Here is a 12948-nt window from a genome sequence, read left to right on the forward strand (position 1 = left end):
ATTTATTAGTAGAGAAGTAGCCTAAGTGGACAAACTGGACTTTATTACATCCTGGGAACTAATCGGTTCAGTCATGTGTAGAAACTCCTACAATTTATGGTAGGCCTCGTTTGGCGAAGTCAATGAAGTACTGGTAGCTGTGATGCTGGAGGAGGTGCTTGGCTGTTGCAGTACTGGGTTTCATTGGTATAATTGACTTGCAGGCATTTCCTAATGTAATTAATCTGTGTTTTCTTTAAGAAATTAACTTCGCTGAATGTTCCTTTTTGAAAATAGAGGTAATAAAAATCAGAATTGATTCAACTTCTGTGAACTAATTTGTTAAAAATCTTGGCAAAAGAAATGATTTGCATCTTAAAGCATTGTAGGCTCATTAAAATTCCTCTCATGGATAATTAAAGAAAACTGAATAAAAAAGAAAGTTTAGCAGTAAGCAGCTCACAGGCACTGCGACATTTCAAGCATGCTAAAATCAGAAAGAAACAGCTTTTGTAGCTGTAGTCTCCTCCTCTTTATTACGTGTTGTTTTTTTCTAACAAATAACCAGTTAGTGTTGGTTTCTTCTGTTGTTCAAGTGGCTTATTTATGCCCAACCTTCACAGTTCTTAGCATATTTGTCACCAGCTTTAGAGGGCTTGTCAGCATGCCTAACAGTGGAGAGACTCTTGCGAAAAAATCACAAGATGAAAATGGGTAAAGTAGTTTATGTATTTATATTAACAAACTGATTTTCCAGTTTTTCACGACTTAAATTCGTCTTCTACTACCATGTGGGTCCATGAGAACCTTACTTTCTTAATAGTGACTCAATCTGATTCAGAATAAGAAGTATCTTTTGAGGCTAAAATGAGAGAAAATCGTAATGAAGATTCTAAATGGATTTACTCTCCTATGCTAACTTCTAGTTTGGCATTAATCCTAACTGTTTCATTCAGTATGAACTACGTTGCTTGTATCCTATTTGCCTTTATCTAATTGTGTAGTGTTCATTTTATAGCGCAGAGGCTTTTAGTCCCAGAAATGGGCTCAGCAGAGGTTTGTGTATAGCAGTTCCAACAAGAGGTACATTGAGTTCCTGTGGCTCAGCTGCTCACAGCTTAGTAAAGACAGGGAATGCTATCTGAAAATTCTGGTAAGCTACTAGACTCTTATACTGCAGTAAATTGAATGATTAATGGCTTTCCAACCATGTGGTAAGATTACATACATTCTTAAATACCATAAAATAGCAAAATTCTGATAGTCTTCAAGAAAAGAGTGGTCATGTTCCTGAACCATCCCTTCATGTGTCTGCGATGAATAGAGCAGCAACCAAGACTAGAAGTTCAGTACTGTTTGCTCTACACATACTACCATTCATATTATGTACTTTGAATGGACCTTCAAAAATATCCTGCTGCAGCTATGAATGTAGAGCTCTCTTCCCTGCTAAGTTTGAAGGAATAAACCTTAGGTCGTAATTTGCCTTTGTGGTTGAGCATCATCTTTCCATCAAAGGCAACTGAACTTAAATCATGGGATACCTTAAAAGGTATCCCATCTCTTTGAGCAGGGAGTGGGGAACTTGCTTTTAAAAGAGTTTACTTCAGAGTTGATATTACATTTTTACATGAAAGACAACCCTATCGGCTGCTTTCTTCTTTTTGTCCTAGGTAGCCAACACAAAAGGGAAAAAACATTTCCCTTTTCCTGTTACTCCATTGCTGTAATCGTATTTCCTGTGAGAAAATCTCCCCATCTCTATTTAGAGTTTTTCAAAATGCCCAAGATTTTCAGAATAGATGAACAAATCTCACAGGAAATATTTTAGCTTCTTATTGTAAGTTTGTCAGTATCACTGAGTACTAATTATTGATTCCCATGTACTGAACTATTGTATTAGGTAGACATTTTTCTGTTAAGTTAGATTTAACTTCACTTTTACTTAGATAAGAACTTACATGTTACGTTGCTTGAAAGATTTGCTTGATCCTCTCAGGTAAACAGATGGCTGGGGTCCATTTTATCATGATGGTTTCTTCTATTCAGGGCTTTGTAATCCCAGATAAGCACACTCAGGAGTAAACTGTGGAAAAAGACTTTATGGAAAAGAAACAAATTGAAGAAATCTTGGAAAGCTTTTGAAAAAAAAATATATTTTTTTTTCTTTTGCAGTAGTAAAATATTTAATACTAGATTGACATTTTTAAATCTGCCCCAAACCCATGAAACAGTTTGATTTGGGATTGGTGTAGATATATGTACACACTGACCTGAGGAAGTGAGGATTTTTGTAAATTAGTAACAATGCCTCTGTTTTAGTCCAAGCATGGTTCTACTTGTGACGTGCTTAAATAAAGAAAGTGTTCTGGGTTTCCATTATTTAAAAAAACTGCTGCAAGAATTTTAAAATATATAGTGGCTTTCAACCATTGCAAACAGGAAGTTTAAGTGTCTTATGTATTACTTCATTTCAATAAAAAATGTTTGGCATATGGTTTGTTTCTGAATTTCTATTGAAAGAATGTCAGACCAGAACTCTGAATGCTTTTGATGTGTTCGGTTTCCTTTGCTTAAATGCTTCCCTGTTTTTGAAGAAGTTGGTGCATATTTGTTGTCCTGCTAAGTGGTGGTGTTCACCTGGTGTGGTTTGAAGTTTGGCAAAGTTTCTTTTTTCATGCTGGAAGTAGGATTTCAGGTAGAGAAAACTAGACAAAGAATATAAGATTCTAGCAAAATGTGCAGAGGTAAAAAGACCTTTGGTTAGTCTGAAACTTAATCAGCATGACCTCAAAAGTGAGAAAGAGAGGAAATAATGAGTTCTGCATGACCTAACTTTGCCTTAATCCCTACAGATTGCTGTACAGAAGCAGCTACTGGAAGATTTCAGGCTCAGGTGTGGGATTTTGCTGGGTAGGGTAGAACAGAGTAAAAAGGTTGATATATTCCTTCCTATTCACCCACACAATTCTCAGCTATCTGTAGAACTAGTCTGCTTGCCAAAATAAATGGCCTGTTTTGTTCTTTTTTTTGGAGGGAAATTAGTCATACAAAAGATAAAAGGAAGTTTTATTTTTGCAAACAAAGATAGGCTTTACTAGAAGGTGTGCGTCAAATCTGGCATATGGCAAAACAGGTCTCAGCTCTTATCTTCTTTGTTCTTTATTACACTTTTGTGTTGCTCTTAAAGATACCTTTGTGTGGGAAGAAGTTATATTAGTAACTTGAGAAAGGTGGTTTTCTTGTGCACTCTGAGAAGAAAGCTGATTGTTTAATCAGCTGAGCCTTTTTGCAAGAGTGGCACATATCTGGGCTGCCCCCTTTTTAAGTCTCATAAGGACATGAAACTAATTAAAACCTGAATGTAACCCATTCTTCAAGGAGAAGGGGAAATTTTAAATAGAACAAATATGGAAAGTATTATAATATTTCCCTAATTTAAAAAGAGGAGTAATTGGTAAATAAGACCACTCGTAATAGACAGCAATGCCTCTGTAAAGGACCAGGAGGACCTCTTCTGACTCTCCTTACTTTGCTCCTTAACATAGGAACAATTTTACATGTGATACAAAATTAGGATTTACAAAACTAGTATTGTGGGCCATTACTGTCTGTTTTTCTTGATGCAATAGAAGATGAGAAACCATTTAAAAATGTTTTAGGAAATAATTAATAGCTTCTCAGTCAGGAGATGTAGTATTTGCTACTCAGCTGTTTGTGTTGCTCACAGAATTTGATTTATCTGATGAGCTATTAAACCTGGGGGCCAAGTTATGTTGTGTGACTCAGATTTGAATCTGAGTAATTTCACAGTCTTTGTGTAGATCTCTGACAGATTCATGATTCTAAATTTATTGTCCTGTGCTCCCTCCCACATCCTCTCCCCAGAGTTCTGTTTTAAAATATTGGAGTCAGCACTTGCAAGATGCATGGGAAATTGGGAAAGGATTACTCATGAATGGGATCCAGATGGTAATGGCTAGTGGCTGAAGTTTCTGGGCAAAATGCCAGGATTATTCAAGTTTTCAGAGATACCCAGAGGTAATTTGGCCCATTGCTTTTTGCTGCCAAAAGAATTGTCAAGTGATTACTTAATGATTCCATCTTAACCTAAAATGGCCAAGTGACCTGTTGAAAATGCCTAACACCCCATGAAAAGTACTCTGGAAAGTGCAGATGCAGACCCAAAACATACTGCCAAAAGCAGCTCCAATGTAGATTAAAGCTGGTGGATTATATATAGCTGGGTTGCCCTGCAGAACATGCAACAAAAGCTTAGGGGACAAAAAAACAAAAAAGTCCAATTGTTAAAATGGACAAATATTTCATAACACTGGTCACAGACTGATTGGAAGAAAGATTTTATTTTTTCACCTGCTTTACTACTGTTTAAATTAAACAACCGAACTATAAGAATTTACAAGTCATCCTCAGAAGAAGCAAGCAATGAAAGGTGAACATGAAATTTATGAAGAGGTTTCTGCCTTGGAAAAAAATGCACGTTTTCCAGTTCAGTCTCATTTGCATGTTTTTTAATAAGATTAATTTTTAATAATTGGGAAAGCCTAAGGCAACAAAAGTGTGTTGGGGAAATAAATACTTGTGCAAATGGGGATTTGCACAATCTTCTCCCTAAGATAACAAAGAATCTCCCTGAGAACAAAATTTATTAATAATGTTTTCACTGTATGGTGACGCCATCCATGTAGTACAACATGATTCAGGAATGAGATGAGAGCTGAGCAGCTGTGCAATGGGAGAAGCTTCTGCATTAGAAATACCAGGAAAGGGAGAAAGAGATGGTGGCATCATCTTAAATCCTGACAGCAGTAGTGGATTCTGGATGGAAGCGTAGCCCAAACTACTGACTGTTTAAACTGCAAAAAAACCTGTTTGTTCAAACCTTCCTTGTGACCAGTTATGAATGTGATTTCCAGACTTAAAGTATTTTGAATTTCTGTATATATTTAAGGGGTTGTGACTAAATATCCTGAAGCCTAAAAAAGTAACTTGTACTGAATAATGTATCAACAATATACACAGACTTTTATCATTTGATCAACTGCTCATATTTTTGCAAGTTTATAGAAAGCTGACTTTAAAACAAACAAACAAACAAACAAAAACACAATGCTCACTGGTAAAAATCTAACAATGAGAAAGCTACAGAAGTTGAGCAATAGTGATAAAATATACAAAAGAATACAAAAAGAATAAGAGCTTTCTGTTTGTTTGCCACTACACATAGAGTTTAACAACTTCCCCTTAAATTTCATGATAATTTGACTGCTGCATAACAAAGTTCAGATTTCATCGGTACGTTTTTTTTATCTAAGGAAGCACTCTGCAGAATTAAGGCCAAAATACGTTGAACTAGTTCCTCATTTTGAAATATGGGAGAAAAGGTTCTAACCAAATCGTATAGGACAATGTGTGTATTTTGTGAGGTGTGTTAAAGTAAGAATTTATGTAAAAATACTTTTGCTCTCCATTGAAATCATCAGTTCATTATCATATTAAATGTTGACTTTATACATTCTTTTAGGTTTTATTCTTAGTATTTTCATCAGATTTTACTGAGAGAACCTTACGCACAGGAAATGAGCTGACTGTATTTGACCTAGCATGTGAGATGTATGCAGAAATTCCAAATATCAGGGCAAAAAAAGTAGAGCTTGTGGAAGTGCTTCCAAAGTTTCTTGAAGTTTTAAAAAGAAAAAAAGGAAGAAATTAGTGTCACAACACAGACTGTCATTAATCAGACACTCAGTATCATACTAATAACAGTTTTTCTTAATGTATAACATTAAGCACATGAGGACTGCCATTTCATAATGATCAGAGTGGGGGAGATTTAGCTTTTATATTAAATTTCTTTGTTTCCAAGAAGAAACAGTGCTGTATTCACTGGATTTGTTCAAAGACTTTTTTTTTTTTTTTTTTCTCCCTAGGCTAACTGCTCTGCCAGCAAGCTCAGATTGGTTGCCTTTTTTTTTTTTTTTTTTTTTTTTTTTTTTTTTTTTTTTTTTTTTTTTTTTTTTTTTTTTTTCAGAATCCTCACCCACAGCAAGGGCTCAGGAGGTCTCTCAGTTACTTCAGTCACTGCTGTGCTCTTATCCTGTTGCACATGCATTACTTCTGCTGGTTTGCAAAGACAGAACTGACTGGAGCTGTTTCAGTCTTGGAAACAACGAATGGAATTTTTCCCTTTGTTAATCCACTACAGGGAATGTTCAGACTCTTGATTTCGGTTGTTGGTTCACCTGATACGTGAGAGGAGCTTCAGTATGCTCTAGCAGTCAGTTGGTGCGGCGCAGGGCAGTAGCTGCGGGCACTTGGAGCTGCTCTGGGATCTGCGCCAGGCTCTGGGCCAGCCAGCCTGAGCCTGCTGTGCCTCTGCCTCAGGGGAGGGCTGGTCTCTTGACTTCAGGCAGCTGACAGAGTCTTATTTGATAGGATGGTACCTCACCATTAAATCCCAGCCTGTCAGGAAGTACTGTCATTCAAAAAACCCTCATGCTAATGGAGTTGCACAGGAGTATGTTTTGTTGAGTTCTGGCTGGTCAGCACTGTGTAACTTGAACTCGTTTTGTTGTAATTGGCATGCTAAAATGACTTCTACTCTCAAATCTTTTGTGTGTGCTTTGTAGAGGTTTTTATATATTACCTTTGTAATCATACACTTTGGTTAAATCAAAATTTTATATAGGAAATTCCCTTTTAAATTGGTAGTTGAATTTGGGAACATGCTGTCCCTGTACTAATAACTTTAAATGATTTATGCAGAACGCCGGCCTTAACTGTTGCAGCCAAAGTCCAGATATTTAGAACATTTTGGTGTTGATAGAGCATCTTACCAACAAACCATAATTCTGCAGTGTATTTTCTCCTTGCAGCTGTATGCCAGGTGTGTTCTTATTTTCCTTTGGGTATATTAGTATGTGGGTTTAAGCATTACATCTTTAATAGTTATATCTCCTTTCAGAATATCTACAGATACACGGCCTATCTGCAGAGATTTGCTGACTTGTTTTGAGGACACCCAAGATGAGAGAGGAGACCCAAGAGAAGGGACCCAAGAAGAGCCAGCAGGTAAGCACACAAAAGGTGATTTTTGAAAATTGGAACCCCTTTTAGAATTTTTACATGTAATGTTTGTGTCTGTTTTAGCAAACTGGCTGTTTTTCAGGGCTATGATAAGAAGAACAACCCCCCCCCCCCCAACCCGCCAAAAAAAAAAAAAAAAAAGAATCAGGCAACTGAAACTTTTCAGGAGTTTTCTGTAAACTTGCATGAATTCAGTAGCTTCTCATGATTTTGGTCTGTATTTGAGATGATTGTTAGATAAAAGTGAAAAGTAGCCTGATCCCCAGCAAAGTCATCCCCATCCTGGTGTTAACTTTGGCATTACAGCCTGCTTACCAGCTAGTAGCTATCGAGAATTTTCCATGCTGTAATAACTGGGGGCTGTGAAGGAGTACCTGTCCTTGGGTCAGTTCTGCATTGTATTGTAGCACATGCATACTGTTGTAAGTTTAAACCAAGTGCAGTGTTATATTAAAAGAGCTCTGCTACCATGCAGCTTAAGGGAGGTTTGCAAGCAGAATATAAGCAGCTGCTTTGGAAGATTTGCAGCCCCGAGGGAGCTCCCTGATGCCTTGTTGAGACTGCTATCTAAATGTGCTTGTTTAAATATGGTGTTATTTGTACTAGGAGACAAATGGAGTAGTGACTACAAACAGATCTTGAAGAAATAACAAATTTATGTAGGAATCTGATTTGCAGACTTTACACGTATGAATATGCACTTGTATACATACGTGTGTGTATATATACTGTTAAAAAGGCAATTCCTTAATCCACAACAGTGCTTTTTGTTTGTTTGTTTGTTTTGCTTGTCTTTTTTCTTTTTCCCAAGAATTGCACTGCCAGCCATTCACATTTTGTTGTTTAGTAAGCAGGGGAGAAATTTGTATGGGTAAAGGTGACAACTACCTTCTCTTTTTAAATGTTTAGCATGTTTTATTGAGCTATTGAAGACACATTGCATGTGTAGATTATTGCTGAGGCTGTGATTCTGCAGAGTACCTGCTTGTGTGCTTGTGAAGGCTCTGACCTATTTTTCTAAGAGAATATATCTGGGACGCTGGTTACTGCCACCAGCTATCCGTCCCGCTTCTCTCCCAGAGGTTGCTACTGGCTCCAGTTTCCGTAGTACTCTGGTCTATAAACCACGGTGCTCAGGAAGGAGTGTACATGCCACCTCAGCCACTCCTGCATTAGGTGCCTGTGGCATCTGGAAGAAAGGCGAGGCAAACAACGAAGGGTAGAAGCCACTCCAGATGTTCCATGATAATTTTTCTGCAATCACAAGTCACGCCCCATTCATCTTAATTGAGCAGTTCCTTTATTTGAGCTTAGGTACATTTCTAAGTTGATGAATCAGTCTTCAGCTGCAGTGGGTTTGCTTCATATGTCAGGTGAAAAGGAGATTCTGATGCTTTGTAGTTGTGAACTGTCTCTTTTTATAATTGATAGTTCTGCAATTTCAGATGTAAATATGTTTAATGAAGACCTCAAGTTGCTTTTGGAATTTTCTACCATTTATTTTCCACCACCTTATAGAAGCTCATCCCTGTGAAACCAAGCCATAGTTTGGTTTTTGTAATAATGCATGTATAAAACCAGAATAACCTCACTCTTGACAGCAAGCATTATATTGGTTATAAACCAGTGTAAAAGTAAATGAGAACTCATGCATGCTGGTTGTATTCTGATGGAATTGCAAAATAACTTTTTGGAAAAGACCTCTGGAGGGCAGCTAGTCCAGCTTCCTGCTAAAAAGTGACCTCATGGCCTTATTCAGCAGAGTTTTGAAAACCTCTGAGGACAAGGGTTCCTCTCAGAGTCTCTCAGACCCTGTTCTTGGTCTTAGCCACCTGCATTGTGAAATTATTTTTCTTTATCTAGCAAGAGTTTTCCTTGCTGCATCTCATGTCCATTGCCTCTTGTCCTTCCACTGTGTGTCTCTGAGAGGAATCTGCCTTCTCTATAGCCCACCTGCCCTGCCTCCAGTCTGTAGCAAACTGTCGTTATATTCACCCTTGGTCTTCTCCAGATTGAAGAATCCCATCTCTTTCAAGGGCTTCTTGTGTGGTGTGCTCCAGTCCTGTGAACATCTGAGAGGCCCTCCTTTAGGCTTCCTTCAGTTTGTCAGGATCTCTTGCACTGGAGCTTCCAAAGCTGCACACTGCTCCAGAGGCAACCTCATTGAGTATTGAGTAGGGGGAAATAATTAGTTCCTTTGATCTTGCTAATGCAGCCCAGGAACTAGCCTTTCAGGAACACAATACTGACTCTTACATAGCTTGTTTTCCACCAGGAGCCACAGGGAATTTTCTGCTGAGCCAGCCAGCACCCAGTCTGTGCTGCTGCATGAGGTTATCCTAGCCCATGTGCAGGACTTAACATTTACCATTGTTGGGCTTTGAGGTTTGTGCCAGACCAATTCTTCATGTGGAGTGTCGTCATTGAAGCTGGTGAGGGAGCATTCCATTGCTCAAGACAGCAATGCAGTCATTAAAACAATATTGTTTCTAGGACTAACCCCTGAAGAATGCCACTTGTAATTGACTGCTAGCTAGACTTGGAAATGTTGACCGCTGTTCTCCAAGACTAATTATCCTGCCTGGTTTTGATTCACCTGCTACTCCAACTCCATCTGGTCCAAACGTTCCAAGTTTCCCTTCAAGGATGCTGTGGGAGACCTTGTTAAAGTAAATGACCTGCCACAGCTCTCCTCTCCCCATCTACAGAGCCAGTCATCTCGTGGTGGAAGGCAGTTGGATTGGACAGACTTGATATGGGTTTGGTAAATCCATTCTGACTGGTCTCAGTAACCATTTTGTACCTCACATTGATTTCTAGGAGGGTTTGTTCTATAGCCTACCCACAGTCTGCGGTGATTCGGATTGTCCTGTTGTTAGTCAAGTACTCTTTCTTCCCATTTGTGAAGATGGATGTGACATTTGCCTTTTTCCTGTCATTAGAGATCCCACCTGATTGCCATGCTTTTCAAAAGATGATGGGAGCAGCCTAGGGATGGCATGAGGCCAGCTCTCTGAGCCTGAAGAATCCCGTTTGGGCCCAGGGAGGTTTTTGCATGTGTTCTGCATTTTGCAGAGTTCTGCATTAGAGGATTTTACTTGGAATTTCCTCTGCTATAGTAGGTAGAACTTCTCATCTGTTGCCACTGGGCACAGGAGCTCAGAAAACCTTGTCAGTAAAGACCAAGGCAAAGGCAGCACTGAGTCTGTCAGCCCTCCTCAAATCCTATGTCAGTAAGTTGCCCATTGCATCCCTTTGGCTTCCAATGTACTTGCAGAAGCCCTTGTGGCTCTTCATGTCCCTTACCAGTTTCATCTCCATCTGACTTTGGACCTTCTATCTCTGCATGCCTGGGCAATGTTTATGGAGTGATGTTTCCTTGTGATTATGCACACACCTTTGTTTTGGTACATCACCATCAGTTTTAGAAGCGTCACGATTGTTACAAAGCTTGTTTTGTACGTAGTTGTCTGTTCTGCTGCATCACTCCTTCCATGTCAGTTTGTAAAAACATTCTTTGAAGGATATCTCTCATCTCTGATCCACATTGGTAGCAGCTTCCTGCATCTGCAGAGCAATATATTTTATTATGATTCATAGACGTTCCCTTTTTGTCCACTGGAAAAGGTAAAAGCTTCCATGAACTAAAACATTCCTGTGGTTTTTGGCTAATTTAAAAATATTTTGTCTATTTTATTCTTTTTTTTTTCTGCTTAAGAGTTTAAGCTATAGACAGGAAACAGGGAGAGGTTGTTGCTGTATTCTTTTATTTTTATTTTTTTAAAGTATCACTGTGCATGTTTTCTGGCTCATATGTTCAGGTTCACTTGAAATTCAGTTTTGTATTTTTCTGTTTAATCTGTTCATTGGCACGAGGGAAAATTTGGTGCAGATGCCAAGCTCTCTTATTCCAGTCTGTGTCTATTCAACTTCAGCTTTCACTAAAAAGAAGTTTATTTTTCAGGGCCAAGGATGTGTTGAAGAAAATTAACAATAGTAATGGGTGAGAGGAGGAATAATGTATTTCTATTGTCAGCAGAATGTGATGGCATCACAGTTGTGGAATCTGGGATGACAACTGTCCATTAAAAAAAATGCCTCCAGCTAAGAGCCTAATACCTTCTCGTGTCATTAGAGCAGAGTGATGTTTTGCAGGAAGTGGCATATAATCAAGATACTGTTCTGTGAGTTAAAACTGAAAGAGTTTCAAGCAGAAGTTTAATTATTGTTTTAGTTTCTGCTTCTCAGGCACATCCATGGCATAACAATTTGAACTGAGGTCATGCAGCGGGGCTGTTCCACAATCAGCCTTTATTACCTGTTTCCCTGTGTGAAAGGTGACCTTGGTTCTTTTGCATTTCCTACAGCTTGGAGTTCTTCCATGAGATTTCATTTACATTCCCAAATGCATTTTGGCAGTCAGTCACCAGGGTACTTGAAAGACGAGTAGTGAACAGAGAGGAGGTCTCATTCATGTATTAGCTTTAAATTATAGGATTAGTTGCAATTTATTTTTTTTTTCACTAGCACACATTCTGTCATGTTTTCCAAAGGTGCAGGCATTTCAGCCAAACATACTATGCATGTGAGAAAAGTGTATCGTTTTGCTATTTGCTTGCCTATTTAAAACAGTCTTTTGGTATCTAGGCTGGAAGAGATAGCCTCTACCATCTTGCAACTGTTCAGCCATAGAATCATAGAATCATAGAATATCCTGAGTTGGAAGGGACCCTTAAGGATCATCAAGTCCAACTCTTGACACCGCACAGGTCTACCCAAAAGTTCAGACCATGTGCCTAAGTTCACAGTCCAATCTCTTCTTAAATTCAGACAGGCTCGGTGCAGTGACCACTTCCCTGGGGAGCCTGTTCCAGTGTGCAACCACCCTCTCTGTGAAGAACCCCCTCCTGACGTCCAGCCATACACAGTGGAAAGAAATAATTGGCTTACAAAAATAGAAAAATTCTGATGTGTTTATATTATGTATTATTTCAAATTTGGTAGGAAATATTTTAATTGCAAATGTACTCATAAATTAGAATTCACTTATAGATGGTTCACAAGTCTAGGATTGAATTGCGAAAGATCAGTTGAAAACTTTCAAAGTACTTTTTAAATAAAAAACAGTTTTAAACTGTTTTTATTTCCTGTAAAGTTTCATAGTGATTTGTTTTTTATTTTACTGGAAACACTGTGTGCATAAAATTCAAAATAATTTATCAGATGTAATTAGAACAATTTCCCAGACAAAAGGCAGAAATGGTCATCCTGTTACACGCTTAGTATACAGCAACTCTGAGCTGCCTCTTCCTCCAGCTGCAAAGACAATGGTACATGGAAAAATTAGTCTGAAAAGGAATTGTGCCTTGGAGGAGAATGGTGGAGTTGAGGGGGTGGGATAGGGACACTTGAAGGGGCTCAGATATTCAAAGGTGAGTACCTATCTGAATAAAATCTGTGCTCATTCGTTTTATCTAATAAAATAGGTTTTCTAGGAGCAGATATTTTCTCACCATCTCTGACTAACTGAATTCATGTGAAGGACATGAGCTGAGGTCATATGTTAGTGAATAAAGAAGCTTTTGGGGTACAAAGTGTAATGCAGATAGCAGGAGTTAGTAGAAGAAAGAGGAAAGGAACAAATACTCCTCTTTGCTTGCATATAGAGAACTATCAGTGGCATTAAGTACTTTGAGGTGGAATCCTGTCTTATTTCTTTTTATGTTCTATGTAAACCTACAGATGTATAATGCATCAATGCTCATAGTTTATTTAAAGGATCTCTATACTGATTTCCACTTTGGTTCAGGTGGTGAGTTCATTTCTATCATGGGCATTGCAGTTGAGCTTTGAGCTGCTAGT

General features: G+C 38.4%; 1 protein-coding gene across 1 annotated transcript in view; it reads left to right on the forward strand.

Annotated features, from left to right (window-relative positions):
• Nucleotides 1-12948, forward strand: part of ACSBG1 (acyl-CoA synthetase bubblegum family member 1) — an 86968-nt gene continuing 74020 nt past the window's right edge. The window contains exons 1-2 of the mRNA XM_084532179.1: nucleotides 1-693; nucleotides 6965-7071. Coding sequence (XP_084388305.1) covers nucleotides 464-693; nucleotides 6965-7071 — 337 coding nt within the window. The 5' untranslated portion in view covers nucleotides 1-463. The remainder of the gene's footprint in view (nucleotides 694-6964; nucleotides 7072-12948) is intronic.

This window comes from Aythya ferina (assembly GCF_964211825.1).
Source record: "Aythya ferina genome assembly, chromosome: 11".
NCBI lineage: Eukaryota > Metazoa > Chordata > Aves > Anseriformes > Anatidae > Aythya > Aythya ferina.